The 20,692-nt window shown below is 38.9% G+C and overlaps 2 protein-coding genes across 6 annotated transcripts in view; one reads left to right on the plus strand and one right to left on the minus strand.

Moving 5' to 3' along the window:
- jak1 (Janus kinase 1) overlaps window positions 1-2,392 on the plus strand; it is a 36,195-nt gene extending 33,803 nt beyond the window's left edge. For both annotated transcript variants that reach the window (XM_067374691.1, XM_067374690.1), the window contains exon 24: window positions 1,177-2,392. In XM_067374691.1, the coding sequence (XP_067230792.1) occupies window positions 1,177-1,278 (102 nt within the window). In that variant the 3' untranslated portion in view covers window positions 1,279-2,392. The remainder of the gene's footprint in view (window positions 1-1,176) is intronic.
- A 1,860-nt stretch (window positions 2,393-4,252) lies between these two features.
- Window positions 4,253-20,692, minus strand: part of raver2 (ribonucleoprotein, PTB-binding 2) — an 80,865-nt gene continuing 64,425 nt past the window's right edge. For 2 of the 4 annotated variants that reach the window (XM_067374693.1, XM_067374695.1), the window contains 8 exons: window positions 20,453-20,564; window positions 19,737-20,050; window positions 17,045-17,156; window positions 16,631-16,779; window positions 11,842-11,943; window positions 10,244-10,366; window positions 8,969-9,172; window positions 4,253-6,006 (listed from right to left, as the gene is read on the minus strand). In XM_067374693.1, coding sequence (XP_067230794.1) covers window positions 5,869-6,006; window positions 8,969-9,172; window positions 10,244-10,366; window positions 11,842-11,943; window positions 16,631-16,779; window positions 17,045-17,156; window positions 19,737-20,050; window positions 20,453-20,564 — 1,254 coding nt within the window. In that variant the 3' untranslated portion in view covers window positions 4,253-5,868. The remainder of the gene's footprint in view (window positions 6,007-8,968; window positions 9,173-10,243; window positions 10,367-11,841; window positions 11,944-16,630; window positions 16,780-17,044; window positions 17,157-19,736; window positions 20,051-20,452; window positions 20,565-20,692) is intronic. The other 2 variants (XM_067374692.1, XM_067374694.1) reach the window with 1 other exon arrangement.

The raw sequence follows: 20,692 nt of genomic DNA on the forward strand, positions 1-20,692 counted from the left end.
TGGTCAGACGAATCAAAATTTGAAGTTCTTTTTGGAAAACTGGGACGCCATGTCATCTGGACTAAAGAGGACAACCCAAGTTGTTATTAGTGCTCAGTTCAGAAGCCTGCATCTCTGATGGTATGGGGTTGCATGAGTGCGTGTGGCATGGGCAGCTTACACATCTGGAAAGGCACCATCAATGCTGAAAGGTATATCCAAGTTCTAGAACAACATATGCTCCCATCCAGACGTTGTCTCTTTCAGGGAAGACCTTGCATTTTCCAACATGACAATGCCAGACCACATACTGCATCAATTACAACATCATGGCTGTGTAGAAGAAGGATCCGGGTACTGAAATGGCCAGTCTGCAGTCCAGATCTTTCACCCATAGAAAACATTTGGCGCATCATAAAGAGGAAAATGCGACAAAGAAGACCTAAGACAGTTGAGTAACTAGAAGCCTGTATTAGACAAGAATGGGACAACATTCCTATCCCTAAACTTGAGCAACTTGTCTCCTCAGTCCCCAGACGTTTGCAGACCGTTATAAAAAGAAGAGGGGATGCCACACAGTGGTAAACATGGCCCTGTCCCAACTTTTTTGATATATGTTGATGCCATGAAATTTAAAATCAACTTATTTTTCCCTTAAAATGATACATTTTCTTAGTTTCAACATTTAATATGTCATTTATGTTGTAATCTGAATAAAATATTGAAATTTGAAACTTCCACATCATTGCATTCTGTTTTTATTCACAATTTGTACAGTGTCCCAACTTTTTTGGAATCGGGTTTATATATAAACATTTTAATGTCAGTTTAATATATATTAGTATAATAATGCATTGTTTTGATGGTCTATTTTATTTATTATTTTATAATTTTTTTTATTATTTTTTATTTATGTATGCATTTTTAATTGAACTAAATTTGTTATTGTTTACTTTTAAAATGTATTCTTTAATATTATTTTATTTATTTATCTACATAAAAGTATTATTTGGTACAGCCATTTCTGACATGAACATTTCACAATTTCACAAGCAGGCCCCTTGCAGCCATTCTTTGTTTCATGCTTTATGCATTACAGAATCACAGGTTTCTTATGGTGAAGGTTAGATGATTAAACGGCAGTTATGAGCTGCGCTCCAGGCCGTGTGTCTGATTGTGATCTTTGTGTTTTGACAGTTGTACAGTCTGATGAGGAAATGCTGGGAGGCGACACCTGAAAAAAGGATCGACTTCAAAGGCCTGATTGCCAACTTCCAGCAGATGATTGACAATCAGTAACTGTGGAAATAAGATGGGATACAGACTTTTGCAAGAGACAGTCCCATAGAGACAAAATCCCCATGTGGAAGAAAAAAAAAAGAAAGAAAAAAAAAAAAGTATAACTGTGCAATGTAGCACTTTCAAATATACTCTCCTTCTTACTGTATCCCTCACATTACGACCTCGTAGATAAACTGCAGGCCATTCGAAATAGCCACAAAGAAACTGCTAGAACCACTGAAGCGGGCAGAAGAGCGCTGCCCGGCCTCTCTCCTGAATATGCAAACATGTAACTGCCAGTTCGAACCGCTCATTTTTCTCTTCGTTCAAATAGAGACCAGATTCGAGTTCACCAGACGTGCGCAAAAATGAGGTGAGTCAAGAATCTGACTTGAGTGACACACTCAGCTCCTCTGCTTCATATTGTGCCTCAGTGTCACTGCAGCCACCATGATGCATGTATGAATAACCCATTATTTCCCAAGGTGCATTACAGCATGTGTTGTATGGAATCTGCCCATCGTGAGGCATATGCAACCACAGAGACTGAACCTTGTTGTGATAAAAGAGGACTGTTGTTCTTTGGAAGACGAGGAACGTGACAGAATGTAGATTTACATGTGTGGTCCATGGTTTGGAGCTTTGATAAGTGAATGTCGAGTGGATTGTGCCCCTTTTCGTGAGGCTATTGACGTGCAAAGTATGTTAAGCGCTCAAAGACTGTAGGTTTGTCTGACTTGGATCGGACAGCTGTCCTCCTTGGAAAATTCCAAACGAATGTGCTGGATTACTGGAGAACTTTGAAACAGCATGCGCCAGTCAAGATGCACTATGTTGCCACGTTTTAATAACTGTACTTCCTCTCTGAGCTTCACATTTGCCACGGAAAACTGAAGAGGATGATTCTGAGAACAGCATGTGGAAGGATATTTGTCAGGGGTTTAATGCCTAAAATAGGCACTAGGGGACAGTAGAGATTATGAAATGTCAAGAAAAATTCACATTTTATGTTGTGCAAATTATATTCTGGGCTCAGCTAACTTTCAGAAACTGAATTTAACCATGTAAAAAACAAACAAAAAAACCTTTAGTATTTTATCTGTTTTTTTTTTTTATCAAAATTGAATTAAAAAGAGTAACAAAATATCCCCTGTAGAAGTTTTTTGTTAATGTCTAAAAGATGGATGCTGATGAGGATCAGGGTGTGAACAGTGAAATTTAGTTTTTTGCCTTAAAACGCTTAAAGGCTTTAGTTGTTATTCATATAGCTAAAGGAAGGCTAAATATTCAAAGACACGCTAATTCCCATCTGATTATCAGATTATGGTTAATCCTCACACATGGTTCCTGAAAAAGGAAAATGATTCATCTCCCAGGTGGACGTGTCACATGGTTATGCACTGAATGAATTGTGAAATGTATTCTCAAGTTGAGAACGGTCAAAGAAGAAAATTGAAACATAACGGCCATCGTTTTTCTGTCCTTTAATGTGGATTGCAAAACAATTCCATCTGCTCAAAATTAAACCCAAACCTATTTTCCTCAAAAAGAATGACAACAGAATTGGATAGAACGGTACATAAATACACATAAATAAATACATTTTTTTTGTTGTTGTAGTTAAATACTCAAAAGCGTTGAGCTCTGAAACATCTACTGAAAAAAGAAGAAAAAAGTTTCTTGTATTGCAGGAGTATACGCATGCTTCAATTCCACTGTTTCTAAAAATAGCTTATTCACAGTAAAGCAATATCAATAGAGTTTGGATTATAAAATATTGCAAAATTTTAATTCAAGGTGAAAAAAAAAATCCAAACAAACTACAACCTTGTAAACTAAAAACAGGCTGCAATATGAATACAAAGCACAATAGTGTTGAAAACCCTGCGTGTTTGAACACCTTCTACATCATTAAGAGACACTTCAGTATTGCAAAGCTTTGAGATACAAGTGCACACATACACGACGTTCATGACATTCAGAGGGGTAAAAGTGACCTCGCGGTGAGTGGACAGATGTGCAGAATCGGAACGATACGTTACAGTCTTGACAAGAAATACAAGGGGAACATCAGTATGGCCATAAGCAAAAATGGTAAGAAATACCAGGTTAGTAAATGCAAATAGGCACAATTTTCCATCCTTCAGCTTTCTATAGAAACAATTAATTTAGTTATGTAGTTTTATATGAAAATAACAGGAATAAACAAAGTCAAACCTCTCTTTTCAAGGTGAAAGTGTCACCTCATTTGGAGCAGTAGTACGATTGAAGAACAGGAGAGAGAAGACACATGGGAAGGTGACCAGAAATACATGTGCTTTATAATCCCTGTAGCGTGTCATTTCACAACAAATCGTATTTCTGATACTTATTTCTATCTAGAAACAAACAGCACAAGTCAAACTAAACTAACAAGAGATATGTAAACTAAGAACTTAACCATTTCTAGTATTCCTTCAAAAAAAGAAAAGAAAAAAGGCCTCTGTGTTTATAAATGGTGGTTTTGTGCTAAAAGTGGGACGCAGAGTCTCAGGTACAGATGTAAATTTGGGATTGTCTTTATACTTGTCATAACACAATAAAGCAACATAAATAGGACGCAATAACAGAGGCTCCTCCTCAGATGTGTTGTCAGTTTGTTGTGGAGGTGAAAGAATGGCTTTCAGCAAGAGAACAACTAAGTGACAATCACTTCAATAGTGTAGAAAAAAGAAGGCACACAGCCTTAATCATAAACGGATGAACATGCCAGGCAAACGCCTGTATGACAGCTCCTTTCAAGACAATCTGTTGGCAGACTGCGTCCGACCAGTAATCAACACTGCATACTGCAAAAAACCCATCCTTAATGAGTTTCTGTCTCGTTTACCACTAATAATATCTAAACAAGCTCAATGCAAAGTAAAAGGGATAGTTCAAAATTCTGTCGCTACTCACCCTCATGTCCTTACTCTGTAATTATGAAGAATGTTTCAACTGTTTTGTCCATACAATGAAACTCAATGGTGTCCAAAACAAAATTAAACCTCGCTGACTTCCATTGTAAGGACCTAAAACTAAACCTAAAACTATTAAAAAAGGGTTTTAATTGAAATGAAGCTGAAATAAAATATGCTTAAACTTTAAAAACACATAAAAATGATCAATGTTGGAGTACTAAAATTGCTAAAACTACATCTGAAGTGAAAATAAAGCTAAATAGAAATATTAAAATGAAACGAAAGCTAAAAACACGACAAAGGCACCAAAATGTAAAATGAAAACTGAAAATATAAAAATAAAAGCTACTTTTTTATGTTATATAAATAATACTAAAATAACATGTTTTGAACAACATGAGGATGGAATGGCAGAATTTTAATGTTTGATGTGACTTTAAGACTTAATTTGATCCATTGGGAGATTTGTAGCACTTTTTTTAAGTTTAAATTTAGAAAAAAAAAAACATGACAACATGGCATCTTCAAGATCTTAATATCTCACTTATTTTGCCTCATGTATATTTATCTTTTTCAAAAACACATAAAAAAAAAAAAAAAGACTTATACGGATTAAAAACGGGATTTTTGCAGCATAAAATCACCAAAAATAATAGACTCTCACCATTAAAGATGTAAAGAGATTAAACCACAGAACAACAGCCGACTAATATCCATATAAAGGCATTATGCTAGATTATTACCATGTGGGTGTGTGCATCCAGACATTTTGCCAGGTTTCTATCCTATACGTAGCACTTGAACCCTTCCAACAGATTATTACTACTGCTATAGTAATATATTATTACTCTTAATGTTATTAAAACAAACCACTGGCAGCATTGTAGCTGAAGGTTGTATGAAGGTCACCCAACCGACATCTGGAGGGAAAGTCACCTTAAAGTATGCGGTAGCGGTTTCTCCAGAGACGGTAGAGGTTATTGCCTTAGCCATGTCTTCTCTGAGCGCCGTGTTTTAAGGCTCCTGCAGTATTCAGAATGGCTGATCGTTCCTACAGATACAGCAGTATGTACAGACATGTTAAAGATTAATCGTCAAAGATACGACACGCGCGAGTATGTGCATTTCCTGTACGCTTAAGAAAGCGGATTGATAGTCAAGATAAACAATGACACGTTAAGCAAGACGTAATATTAATAATATTTTCATAATGTCTGTACACTGTAAAAAATACACTCATTTTGCAGAATATACAATATACATTGGCTATGCCCTACCCTGTCAGGAAAAAAAATCTTTGAAAATTGTTATTCTCTGAGTGTAGCTCTATCTTTATCAGCCCTTGACCGTTAGTACAGTAAAACACGGACGCGGAACCCCCCCCCCTCTGGAGTGGAATGGTGTGCCCCGCCTGCGAGAGAGGTAAAAAGGCAGAACAGAATATACTAATTATCTTAACGCATCATTTGGGACAATCTTGGGAGGTCCTGCCTGGTGTTGAACAGAAATATGAACAGTACCCAGATCCACAGAAGGTTCAAGAAGGGGAATAAACCTCCTTCTGCACAATAAAATGTACAATCTTTTCATAAATATCAGTTATAGACTAAGAGTTAAGGCCTGGACATGACAACGACAACATACAGTGAGGAGTGAGAGCGAGTGCGAGTTAGATCCTCTTCTTCTTGAAGTAGTCTGCGTACTGGCCTCCAAGACCTTGTGAGTGCTGGCCTACATACGGCCCCTCTGATGTCACCTCCTGTGTAGGCAGTGTTGGGTATTCTCTCTTTTGCCCTCTAGCCTGACTCTAGGAGAGAGAGAGAGAGAGAAAGAGAGGTTGATTATAACAGTAGTGATTAGAATGATTTCACCTGTTTGATGATGATGATCTACATGACTCATTATTAACTGTATGCTTGAGTTTGAGTGACATACAGTAAATGACTGACGGGTTTTTTTGTGTTCCATACAGTAAATGAGTGACGGCGTCTCCCTCAGCCCACACACGCGTCTGAAGAATTTTCTCTGACTCTTGCACTACGATAAAGAGCCTATTGTTGAATCAGTGAAGCGCAGTTAGAGGTGTTTATCTCTCAATGTGTCAGTCTTCTACTTCCAACTGAAGAATAAAGTTACTGCCAGACTCCTACTGGTTTTCATCTTCACCAACAAGCAGAGCAGAAACATGCGCACACACACACACACCCCATATGTTAAGTTGACCGATCTATCTGTCTTATCTATCGATCTATATATCATTCAACTAATTATACTAGTATTAGTATATAAACAAGTAGGCCTTTATTCAATGTAAAGTATCATATTTGCACCACTTATGACTGTAATGATGCTTGATATTTCATTGTGTGTACACGTATTGGCCTCATGAAACCCCTAAAAACCTGTTAGTACACAACAATGGAAACAAAATAATGTGATGTGGCAATGGTATTTACTCATTAAGGTCATTATTAGACATTTTTACACTCTTATGTTATCAATATTTTTATTTATTTTTTTATTTATAATTATCAATTCAAAACTTCCTGTGATGGAGCTGAAATAATGTAGTGCTTTATGGTTAGTGATAATTAACTATAGGCATGTTGTGAGGCTGTAATCTACATAAAATAATATATATATATATATATATATATATATATATATATATATATATATATATAAACATACATACACACACACACATATACACGTATATATATATGTGTGTGTGTGTGTGTATATATATATATATATATATGTATATGTATCTATGTGTATATATGTGTATATATAATATATACTGGTTTGGGGATTTGTTATTAATGACTACAAGTTCGATTAAAACATCAAAATAGGAAATTATTTTGACTATTTGATCATTAATTGACTACAACATAAAAAAAAAAAAAATAAATAAAAAAAATAAATATAAATATAATTTATATTAAATTATATAATTTAATATAAATTAAATTATATAATTTAATTTATATATATATATATAATATATATATATATATATATATATATATATATATATATAAAAAGGTACACAATGTAACTTTTGGCATTCCAGCGGTTATTAAACAAAACTGCATGACACCGTAGCCGGAGGGATTGGCGTCTTGCCCGGTCTAAAATAGGTGTATCATAGTGATTCAGGATAACACAAGATGTATTCATTATAAGCCGATCAGGCATAACATTATGACCACTGACAGGTGAAGTGAATAACACTGATTATCTCTTCATCACGGCACCTGTTAGTGGGTGGGATATATTAGGCAGCAAGTGAACATTTCATCCTCAAAGTTGTGTTAGAAGCAGGAAAAATGGGCAAGTGTAAGGATTTGAACGAGTTTGACAAGAGCCAAATTGTGATGGCTAGACAACTGGGTCATCTCCAAAACTGCAGCTCTTGTGAGGTGTTCCCAGTCTGCAGTGGGTCAGTATCTATCAAAAGTGGTCCAAGGAAGGAACAGTGGTGAACCGGCGGCAGGTTCATGGGTGGCCAAGGCTCATTGACGCACGTGGGGAAAGAAGGCTGGCCTGTGTGATCCGATTCAACAGACGAGCTACTGTAGCTCAAATTGCTGGTACTTATAGAAAGGTGTCAGAATACACAGTGCATCGCAGTTTGTTGCGTATGGGGATGCATAGCTACAGACCAGTCACGGTGCCCATGCTGACCCCTGTCCACCACCGAAAGCTCCAACAGTGGGCACGTGAGCATCAGAACTGGACCACGGAGCAATGGAAGAAGGTGGCTTGGTCTGATGAATGACGTTTTCTTTTACATCACGTGGATGTCCGGGTGTGTGTGCGTCGCTTACCTGGGGAACGCATGGCACAATGATGCACTATGGGAAAAAGGCAAGCCGGCAGAAGCAGTGTGATGCTTTTGGCAATGTTCTGCTGGGAAACCTTGGGTCCTGCCATCCATGTGGATGTTACTTTGACACGTACCACCTACCTAAGCATTGTTGCAGACCATGTACACCCTTTCATGGAAACAGTATTCTCTGGTGGCTGTGGCCTCTTTCAGCAGGATAATGTGCCCTGCCACAAAGCAAAAATCGTTCAGGAATGTTTTGAGGAGCACAACAATGAGTTTGAGGTGTTGACTTGACCTCCAAAGCCCCCAGATCTCAATCCAATCGAGCATCTGTGGGATGTGCTGAACAAACAAGTCCATTCCATGGAGGCCCCACCTCACAACTTACAGGACTTAAAGGATCTGTTGCTAATATCTTGGTGCCAGAAACCACAGCACACCTTCAGGGGTCTAGTGGAGTCCATGCCTCAACGGGTCAGGGCTGTTTTGGCAAAAGTTGGACCAACACAATATTAGGAAGGTGGTCATAATGTTATGCCTGATCGGCAGTTGTGTGATTTAAATACACATTGTAAAATAGTAACAATTAAGGAAATATAAAGTCATAATTACCTTTTTAAATTTTTACTCTACTATGGAAGCCTAGTTTGCAAGTGACCTCAGATGAGTAATTGTGTTTCATGCATCGCTACACTATTGATAATGGACAACTGACCCTCTTTGCCCTGCAAAATTTCACCTAATTTTAACTAACGTGACGGCACCTTAACCTTTTCAACTAAAATGACACATTTTGTCCTGAAATCTAAACTGTAATTTTTCAGGTATCTGTTTTAGTCCTAATATTCCAGACAGGTCTCATGCTATGTGGTTTGTCTAAGTTGTCTTTCTCGCACACACACTTTAACTAGAAAGACACACACACACTCACATAATAGTAGTTGTTCCAGTCGTTGGCTGTGGGTACAGCGGGTGTCTGTGCAGCAGGGCTGGCTGTGTGTGTGTGCGTGTGTGTAGGTGTGATGAAGCCTGGCATGATGGGAAGGGCACTATAGGTGGGCAGCAGGGTCTGAGCACTGCCATTCAGAGAGGTGTGCAGAGGTGCGCTCAAGGGGGTCTTCACCAACTCCACCTCCTATAGAGAGACACATTGTGACCATCAAACATTTAAACTCTATCTATCAATATGCAACACACACTATTCACATTACAGGTCTCTCTCTCTCACACACACATTGGCCCAGCTGCTGTGCTGAGGAGTGATGGAGTGTTTTCAGCAGGATCTCATGTCCTGAGAGTGTCATGAGACTAAGTGAGGAATGTGTGTCTGACCGGTAACGCCACCTGCCACCACATTTACATAAGCCCATACACCCCACACAAATACCACCACCACACACACACACATAGAAAGATGAACTAACTTTTACCACACAAAAACATGTATATACAGTATATTCTGACATTTAAGAGTGCACTTTTTCTAGGCCATTAATTAAAGACATTTTTGACAGTGGGACAATAACATTCATGCTGCTGCCATTAAAGCATAAGTATTCTGAAAATTTTCAATTCAACTTGATTGTAAAGATAAAATAATTTGTAGTGAACAAAAGTATCTAATTAGAAATATGACAGAAATCTAATACAATTTGATGAGAAATATGAAATATTTCTGTCCTCAAACTAGAAATATGAGGACAGAAACATAATTTGTATCTAATTATAAATATGACTACAATGTAGTATGGTAGGAAACACAGTCAGTACAGACTTTTTGCATTGCTGAATGCATACAGTTTACATACTGTATATGCCTGCAGAGAAATGAAAGTCTCATTTCTGATCTATTTTGGTCTATGACAGTATGAACGATCTGCAGTAAGTCAAAGAGCGATCCGTCATAGAGAGAGGCCGTATCAGCCAAGAGACACTTAGACACAGTGGAAGTCCAGGCTTTTGACTTTCCTGACATCTGTCAGAAGAACGACGGCTGGAGTATTTCTACCTCCAGAGAGTGTGTGATGTTTGGGCATGATGTTAACTATTTAGCATTTCTGCTGCAGTGTATATGTGTATTTCTGCACAGTATAATCCCCTTTCAGTCTGTAGAGTTTTTGAGATGGACAGAGATGGTTGATCTACACTGTAAATTGAGCATGATTAAGCATGATGTGTTTCAGTGTGTCTGTGCAGTGTACAGTACCTTGCTGACATCTCGGTGCTGGTAGACTTGAGCAGCTGTCTGGCTCATCTGCGTCTGAGAATAGTACTGACTGACAGCATGCATGTAGGAACTGTAGTCTCCATATGAGGAGGTGACCACCACCTGTGACACAAACAAACACAAGCACACATTTGTTATAATGGTGGGGACTTTCCATTGGCTTCTATTGATTTCATCCTGAGTTCATGATATTTTCTATCCCCTGAAAGCTTTTTAGTTTACTTGAAGTACCACATTAAATATTAATATTTCAATAATATACAACATATTCACATTTTGTCATGGCTTTCTGATGTCAGTTAATGGTCAAATGACATGCAGGTAAACAAAATATTTTATATTTTTTAAGTAAATATTTTTATTTAGATTTATTTTTTATTTTTACATTTTTTTTTTTTATGATTTAATTCATTAGTTTCTCAATCCCTGCAGTACCCTCACGAACCCCAGGAGGTTTGTGAACCCCTGCTTTAACGTTTTTACATTTTCATTAAGAAATTATTTAGTGTTTATTACACTGTTTTCCTCACAGAGACATTAGCTGGGTTTCCATCCAAACATGAAGTGAATCTTTAAAAAAAAAAAAAAAGACCAAATGCGAATTAGGTACGTTTCCATTGTTGTTCGAGCGGATTACGGTGGTATTGGTCATAGGCGCCAATTGAGGAGACACGGAAAAAATGGTAGAGGACCCATGGAAAAACAAAACATAGTCTTCATTCATTTTATCCCCCAAAAATAAAAATAAATAAATAAAAATTGAGAAGAGAGTCTACGTTCACAAACCACTGTTAATTTTAACAGAAAAGCAAGCATACTGTATACGTGATTCGGCATGACAGAAAGTACGCAGCGCTCCCTTTATAATCATTAAAAAAAAATTGTCCCTCATCTTAGTTCATTGCAATCTCACAGAGTTATAATGAACGAAGCTGACTGCACAATGAATTTCTTATTTACATAATGTCTACACTGTATTTATTTTATTATAATGAGAGGATTTTGCAGGCGTGGAGAACTCAAAATCCACTTGCCGCTCAAAACACCAGAGTTTTGTTCAGTGCTAACTTAAACACCCCTGATTGGCCATTGAGTTCAAGAATCAACAGATATGTTTGTGATTGGCTACATTGCTCAACGCTACAAAACACACTGTACTGTAAATAGAAACCTTACGCACTGGATCGTTTGCTAAACCAATATGATATTATGGAGAAAACTGATCCTAGACCAGCAGCTATTGGCAGCTTCTCCTTCTAAAAGCAATCTGAGTTTGAGTGACAAAATTCCATGCTAGTCTCAATGTATTTGCAGTCTGTATTTCTCTATAACTTTTGTGAAATGAAATCATCAGGTGCATAATTGGACAAAGAGAAATATGACCACCAGCAAAAACATAAATCAGCACCTATGGTATAGGTAGCCTAGTAACCAACAATAAATAAAACACCATCAGCGGAAACCGCTGATTAGTCACATGGGTTTAATGTTCGCTGCATCAGAATTTATTCAGCAAATGTGTTTCCATCTCCCATTATTCATTAACTCAAAAACGACATGTGTATGTGTGTGCTTACCTGAGGTTGCTCTTTTGTGCATTCAGTAACTGCAGCCGTCTCTTGGCTTGTATTGCCGTAGGTCTGTGCTTGGTAGTGTTGATACCACTGCTGCATGGCCTCCTGTCACACAGAGACACAGATCAGAACCGACAGAACAGAATATAGTCAGACACGGCTATAACAGGGATCTATATGAGGATTAAACACATCTTGAGGCCCTGATATAATGCAAGGGAAATCAAAGAACAAACTGGTGTGAGGTCATTTTGAACAACATTAGGCCAAAACAAAGTTCAATTCAGGAGTTCGAAACAGCTTGCCAAAGCAAACTTTCCGGAAAAGCGAGTTATTTCCTTTCAAGTGCAACTTTTTGGCCCAGATGCAGATGACGTGAAGCGTCACCGCAGTTGGCTTTTGTCGCCTCTAGTTCTTTGATGTCGGTTTGGTGTGTCTGGGCCTTTATTGACATGTCTCACTGACTCTAGTTGCAGCCTCAGTCTATTCACTGACTATTCTCTGCATATTGCATACAAAATGGCAATCACTTTCTGGCTTTATTGGATTTTTCAGGAGTCTATCAGGCAAAATAAATGTGTGCTTACAAGGTACAGAGCACTCCAGTGATGCCCTTATGCTCAATCTGGAGCTATTCTGCACATTTCCACCACTGAAAAGAAAGTCCAATTTATTCAATGCCATAAAGTCAAAATGGGGTCTAGAGGGCTGCATTGGGATTGAGTCCCGCCGGGTCCCGCGGGACCCAACGCAAATCTCGCGGGAGCGGGCGGTTTGAATTTTGCTGCGGGCGGGAATGGGCGGCTAAAAAAAACACTGCGGGATAGGGAGGTTGCCTAGCGACATGATGGAGAAGATGTCAATAGATGATGTAGAAAAGAACCTCAAGGTATTTACAATGGTGGAAGTTCAACAAAGAGCGCTTCCCAGCGCTATCAAAGCTGGCACGTTTCATCTTTAGTATCCCCGCATCCAGTGCGCCTTCAGAGCGGGCCTTTAGTGTCTGTGGGCGCGTCTTGGAAGAGAGACGCACGGGATTGGGACCGCAGTCGATCAGCAACATTCTCTTCCTCCACAGCAATATTGCAAAGTGATTCATTTGTTAAATTCATTCGTTAACGTTGTTTATTTTACGTTATTTATTAGTGTTGTTTTTTGAGCACAGCCCCTCGTTGCCATTTGTTAATTAGGTCAAGAGGCATGATGATGCCAGTGTTATTGAGCAGGCTGCCTAAGTTTGAATGTTTTTATTCTTATTTGTATTTTTCAAACAGAATACCTGCGACATTTGGCTAATAATTGTAAAACTGCTGTTTTTCATGTAGCCTAGTTTCATATTATGTATATTTGTTTTGCAAAGCAGTCTATTTTTATGTGCAAAGTTTTTGATAAAAACGAAATTATATTTGAATGTATTGTGTGTTTTGTCTTTTTTTTTTTTTTTTTTTACATGCAGGCCAGGGAAACGAAACAAACAACCCCATGAATCTCTTTAATAATATCAATACAAATACGTGTTTTTTTTTCCTGCGGGACGGGAGAAGACACAAAATCAATGCATCTATTGTGCGGGAATAAATTCTCAGAGTTTTGCGGGTGCGGGCGGGAGTGGACATACATATTGCGGGAGCGGGCGGGAGTGTAACACATACGTTGCGGGAGCGGGCGGTAATGGTCAGAAATTCGGCGGGCGCGGGCGGGATGAAGAAAACAGTCCCGCGCAGGGCTCTAATGGGGTCTTCTGAGCAAGAAGATTGGGGAGTCATATTACATGACATTGCATCTTTTAAAAACATTGAGTTTTGTAGGAGAAACTAGAAACTAAACTAAAGATCCTTGAGCACCAATGCCAGTTTTGCATCTGATTTTAGATTGTCCCATGGCTTCTATAGGTCCCTTACACCAGGGGTAGCCAGGCTTGCTCTTGGAGAGCTACCATCCTGCAGAGTTTAACTCCAACTCTATTTAACACACCTAAAATTGGAACAGTGTGTAGGAGCAAGGTTGGAACTGAAGTCCGCAGGAGCATAGCACTCCAAGAGCAGGGTTGGCTACCCCTGCTTTACATGTAGATCAGACAATTTATTCCTCCCTAAGGGGGTGAACCTTGGACAGAATAAGCATCAAAGTGGACTAGACTTAATGCCGAAAGTCAAAAGTCTGGCTACTTGACTCTACATGACACTGACTACATTGTATCGTTTTGCCATCAGATGCCTGCTAGGCTACAGCTCCTGAGCTGCTTCCTCTTTTCATCTTCCTCTCGTCTTACCTTGTGGCCTAATCCGTTTCACTAGCTTTCTCTTCTACCATTCCCTTAGTATAATTCTTCCTTCTCATCTCCTTCCCATCACTCCTTTCACCATTCCCTGCTCTCTTTCTCTCTGGACACCTACAGCGTGAAGCTCACTGTCTCATTTCACTAAAGCTGGTGGAGTGTGTGGGAGTGTGCGACCAGATGGGACAGACAACTCACAGCCAATCTTCCTCTTCCCTCCTGTCTTTCCCCTCTGCATCTCTCGCTCCCCCTTCTCTCCCTCCAACTCTCACCCACTCCTTCTTGTATTGTCATAGGAACGCCGGCAGTAATGAGAGGGAGACCCACATTTAAGCCATTTAATCCTACTTTCCATCCAAACTCTCCGCCAGAGAATGAGTAGGGGATCACCCTAAAGACACTGGCAGGAATCTGAGAGACTGTGGGAGGACTGCAACTCTTTCTCCTTCCTCCCATCCTCTCCTGGAGCACATTTACCTCTCCTTTGCATCTGCTGAAATCCTTACATTCTGATTTGTATTTAATTTGATGACTTTTTGACAGAATAGTGCAGAGAGACAGGATATTATTGGGGGGAAAGAAGGGGAAATGATAATCAGAAGATGACACAGGGTGGATTAGAACCTGCATGTCTGGGATACTACTGTATCCTAACCTGGGGTTTGGCTGGTTAGCTTGGGGCAGTTAACCCCTGCTGGTAGATGACATAACTACACCATCGGTGTTATTGTTAACAAAAACTAAAACTATTTAAACTAATTAAAACGATTAAACTATTACTAAGACTATCATTTAAATCACATACATCAGGGGGTTCTGGGCCAGCCGAGCCAGCTGCTGACAGTCAGCTTATAACAGACCTCCTTGGTCCAAACTAGGTATGATCTGACAAGTTTCGAATGAGCAGTGATTTGTCACTCCAGTCATAGATATCAGAAGAAATTTTATGCTTAATGTGAAATGGGGCTTAGGGCCAATGAGATTTTACTGTGAGGGTTACAGTGTGCAACGAAGCAGAAATACAAACCAAGTGATAAACAAAAAGCTCAGTTGGGACAAAAAAAAAAAAAAACTGATTTAAATGGAAGTAACTTTTATCGTTTGCTAACTCTGCCTAGAACACGATGGTGCACCACAGCTCCATTCTGATGGACCTCTTTTTGTTCTGTTTTGAACATTCATTTTCTTTATTCCGTATAGACCCATCTATCGCTATTGTGCAGCTAAGCATATGGCAGAATTGTTTTCGTTCTCATTCCTCTCGCTCTCCCTGGCTTTCGCTGTCAAATCTGGGGCTCAGTGGAAACCTGTGTTAGAGAGAGGAATTGTGGGGGTATAACGGGGGAGAAAAGACTTGCGAGTGTGGGCTAAGAGCGAGACTGATTGATCGTTGCAGTGAACGCTGGGGTTTCTTCCTTTCTTTGACTGTCAATGTCTGTATTCCACAATGGTCAAATACTTTCATCTGATACACAAGATCCCAGGATCACAATCCTAACATCAAAAACAAACAAACCTAACATCAAAAACAAAAACAACAACAACAAAAATGGTGACTGCAAATGATATATCATATTTTTGTGTCCAATTGTACTGCATCCATTTCATAAAACATACTCCAGGTGGCTTCGGATGGTTAATAACCCAGCAAACATTGGTCCGACGGCAACGTTGGGTCTCTGGTCACGGTAGGATGGCATAAATCGGTAAAAATATGTAACACAGAACATTTCCTAAAAATTCATTTAGATATGTTTGTACAGGTGTACAGTTCTCTGGAGTTGCATGTATAGTTGTTACTTTGACTTTTAGCTGCATGTGTAATTCAATATATAATGCTTAATTAATAAGATAACGTCTAAGACGTCCGTTCAAATTTCATTTTGGAACAATTTTTTAACCATGACAGGACGTGTTGGAAAGATCTCTTTTCAACTGTCATTAAACGTCCAAATGTTTGCAGGGAAAGGCCTTCTGAAGCGAATTGATTAGTTTGTGTAAGACAAATATCCTTATTTAAAACATTATAAAGTAAAATAACGAGCTTCTGGCGCGACAGCCATGTGCATTCGTCTTGCGTCCAAAAAGCGTTAACTTCTGCGACATAGTACATCATGTCATTGTGTACGGAGCCACGTGGAGTACGTTTTATGATCGATGGATGCACTTATTTGGGCTTCAAAATCTCATCCTCCAATCACTTCCATTATAAAGCATGGAAGAGCCAGGATATTTTTAATATAACTCCGACTGTGTTCGGCTGAAAGAAGAAAGTCATATACAAGAGAAGCATATCATGCAAAAAGGAAAGAGATGTGATGAATCTTGTTTAGTAGTTATTACAGTATATAGTGTTTCATTAAAGTTGCTATGCATTTAATGTTTTGAACATTGTGATGAATGCATTTTTTCAACCTAAATGCCTTTACTGTCACTTTTGTTCACTTGATGTTTGTGCATGTGTATGTTTACCTGTGTGCATTTACACATGTGTATTGCAGGTATTGTAGTTACCTGTGTGTATTGCTGAGTGTATTGGTGACTGTATTCTGCAGGAGTGGTCTCTGCGCTGTATTGACTGGGTGGGTTGGTGGCAGGTGGCAGGACTGCACTGTATGTCCCAGTATGTGCCTGCACAGTCTGAGGTTTACTGTTGCAGGGTGCTAAAGGAGACACAAAAATACTGATGTAAATCATGGCCTGCTCAGGGACACCAATTTAGAACATCTCTCATACAGACAGTCTTTATCTTCTCTGCTGGTGTGGGCTGCAGCCCATCTGGCTGTGGCCTTGAGCAGGGAGGAACAAGACAGTCGTACACTGTAAATATTATAGTTGAAAAAATAGAGCTGACAGAGATGAGATACATTCCAAGGTCTGGCAGAAGTGAGTCATCTTCAGTGTGTGTCGTTCTGATTGTGCACGTACCTTGTAGTACCACTCCAGGAAGCACGCTAGCCAGGTTTAGATATGGGTTGGAAGGCAACTTCACTTCTTTAGGAGGGTCTCCCAACAGAGATGTCTGACAACTGGACTGACTCTACAGAAAGAGATAAAGCAAGCGAGAGAGACAGGTTGAGAAGAGCAAAACAATACGCTAGTTTTTTGGATGCTAATTTTGGCACTTCACTGAGTTGCTCATATATAGACCACACAGCAAGACTGAAATGTCTGCTACATCTCCAAATTTGAGCATACAACTATAAAGATAACATGAAACATCTTTCGCAATATATTTAATTTCTGCAGTGTGTTGTATTATCAAGTGAAACTGACTATTCAGCGAGAAATAATGTAGAGTGGGGACTGATTTTATAGGACAGGGATTTGTGAATTTTGTATTATTTAAATTATGTAAGCAATTTACAATACAGCTGTCTCTCTTGCAGAAAGACTCCGCCCACACGCTCTTGTGATTGGCTCTGATTTTTGATTGATTTTGTCACATCTCATAGTAGTGTCGCATCTGGTGTGGACAGGCAAATTTCTTACTGCATTGCATCTGGTTAGGTCAAGGTGTTATAATATATAAAATCAGCTAATGACCAATCAGCATCAAGGACCAGAACCATCTGTTTTATAATGCATTACATATCATTGTATATTGTATTATTATATAATATTACATATGTTACTGGTAAATAAATACAGCGCTCTACTAATGTACCGCTCTTGCTAATTTTTATATACTTTTCCACAGTCTGTTGTTATTGACTTCCAAACAGTTTCTAGTTGTTCCCAAAGACTTGCTTTTGATTAAACTTTTGTGTCTATCTTTGAATCCATTAAATCCCAATAATTATATTTTAGCATTAGAAACCGTACTTACACATACTGCATACACATAGAGCTTACACATACTGGTGTGGATTAACTATTACAGAAACATAAAAAATGATTTTGGTAATGTGTCAGTATAGGGCAGCTGTGGCACAAACCTTACATTGGGTGGTGGTCTAATAAATTTATTAAGCACTGTACGTGGAGTTGTACAGTATGTTGGGACAGAGGCGGCAGAACTTCAACTGACAGAATGCACTGTAGCATGATACTACAGTATTTCTTCAAACCATATCGTGGAGACATTTTCATAATTCATGATCAAAAATTGTGATATCGCACAGCCCTAAATATATATACACACACATAACCTAAAATGAACATTCTGTCATAATTACTAACCCATATTTTTCAATACATCAGAAATGGATGGTGTCTCACATTGTTAAGATCAAAAAAGGAAAAAAGTAGTCAATACATCTCATGGCCTACATTCCATGTCTTTAGAATCCATACAGAAACTCAGACATTCTTCTAAACATCTCCCTTTTCTTACTCCACAGAAGAAAGACAGACATTCCTTTAAAGCATCTTTGCTTTTTCTTTCAAAGATTTCACAAATAAACAGCAATCCAAGAGCAGGGATGACATGGAAAAGTACTGGCACAGTGTCTGGCATTTATCTCTAATACAGTCACACAGAAGACAGAGCTCTCCATTAGCCTTTAGAGAAATGCAGTGAGTAATCAGAGCCTGCAGCACTAGTGGCCTGTCATTAGGGCTCAGAACTCTGTCAGTGTCTGCACTGAGCTCTACTAGGTGGCTGAGTGTTTGTGTCTGAATAAAGACACCTCCAGACAGAACAATGGAAATGGAATTCTAGGAGGTTGACAGAGGCACTTCAGACAGTGTGTGCATGTTTGTATTTAGCGTGTAAAAAAAAAAAAAAAAAAAAAGTGTAAAAATAATATATATATATATATATATATACACACACACACACACACACATACATATATATACAAGGTTTCTGCCCAGCAGCAACGATTTATTACCAGGCTATCTGGAATAGGCTATCTGCGGCATTCCGAAGTGTGTTACTCTCCGATAACAACCATCAGACAGTATTAATAGTGCTGTAATATTGTTACTGTGTTCATCTTGCCAGGACGATTGTTTTGTAGACTGTAATGGATAATGAGATAATAAACGTAAAATTTCACAAATGTTTGGCCTCAAATCAATATCACTTGTCCCCTTAATTATTTATGTGTTGAAAAGCCATGTAATAAGTGGTATGACTACTTTATCATTTAAATGTTTTTGCGCTTAGTGAGCTACAAAAGTATTTCAACAAAAATCAGTATTTTGTGTTTGTGTAGTAGTCATGTAATAAGAGGGATAACGTACATACATCCGGTTGTTATTGCAAAATAAACCCCTTCAAGACCCTGAAAACCTGATCGTCCTTATCACCCTGTCAGAGTTTATTCTGCGATAACAACCTCGATAATGTACATTTTATTATCCCTTGCATAATAAATTATATAATTTTATCATGCAGTAACTGTTTTATAAAATTCCTTGTAGCCTCAAGGGTCAGTCTGAGCTTATTAACTGAGCTTATGGAAAAGGGCAGAATAAACATTCATCAAAGGTTTTCCTTTTATGTTCTTCAGAAGACAGAAAGTGATATGGGTTTGGAACAACACAAATGTGAGTAAATGATGACAAAATTATTCTTTTAAAGCTCTGAAATGTGTCAGACTTCATCATTTTTGTCTTGAGGTGAGATATTGGAGAAGCAAAAACAAAACAAACAAAAAGCAACAAGGCTTACTGTGACAGCAGTACTAGTCTGGACACTTGAACTGTGGTGGTTGGCTGGAGCTTTGTGTGTTGTGCTCCCCAACAAATGTCCCAGACTTGGTGTGTTAATCCCAGGGAGAAAGTTTTGAAGCTGTGTTTGGGAGCTTACAGATCCCCCTGTGGTTCCGGGTGGAGCAGGCTGTTTCTCCGGAGCCAGGCATGTTGCAGCGACTCCGTTCTGTTCAGTGATGGAACTCGCATGTGAACGTCCAGGTACATGTGACACCATTCCAGCCCCAGAGTTTCCACCATGGGATGCGACCGGAGAGGAGTCTTGGCCCAACTCTACAAACCAGAGAACTTTGTTAAACTTTTGTAGTAAAAAAAAAAGATTTAGCACTCAATGCATAAACTTCATACTCTGGAAAAGTATTTCAATTTCTCCCTCACTGTAACACCTGCATGGCACTGATATTCAAATAGAAATGACCCTGCACAAAGACATACTCTTCAAAGGTGTTTAATGCTTTGATGAATGCCTATACCAGACTTTGCACACACAAACAGACACACGTCTGTATGAAAGCACAAAGGAAGAAATACTAATTGAAGCGGCTGTCTCGCCCTGCTTATAATGGGGCTTTCAAACAGTTTGAGGATTTGCAATGCAAATGTCTTTCCCTGCAGTAGCGAATGAGACCTCTGGAACAGGCATGCAAGGTTGACCGCCCAACCAAAAGCTCTTACCTGTGGGAGAATCTCCCAGCAATCCCTTCCCCAGAGAAACCGGTGTTGGAGTGCGAAGACCCAGAACTTTCTGCAGGAGCAGCCTGGAGGGGTCACCTAAAAGACCCTGGACCTGAGAGGAAATGAGAGAGCAATGCAAAAGAAAAGAAAAGAAAGCAGTCAGGCCATAACAGGGTCATGTGGCAAGTGAAAGATGAAGTACACACAGATGATATTATGGCTACAAAAATACACACTCCA

This window comes from Chanodichthys erythropterus, chromosome 21 (assembly GCF_024489055.1).
Source record: "Chanodichthys erythropterus isolate Z2021 chromosome 21, ASM2448905v1, whole genome shotgun sequence".
Taxonomy (NCBI): domain Eukaryota; kingdom Metazoa; phylum Chordata; class Actinopteri; order Cypriniformes; family Xenocyprididae; genus Chanodichthys; species Chanodichthys erythropterus.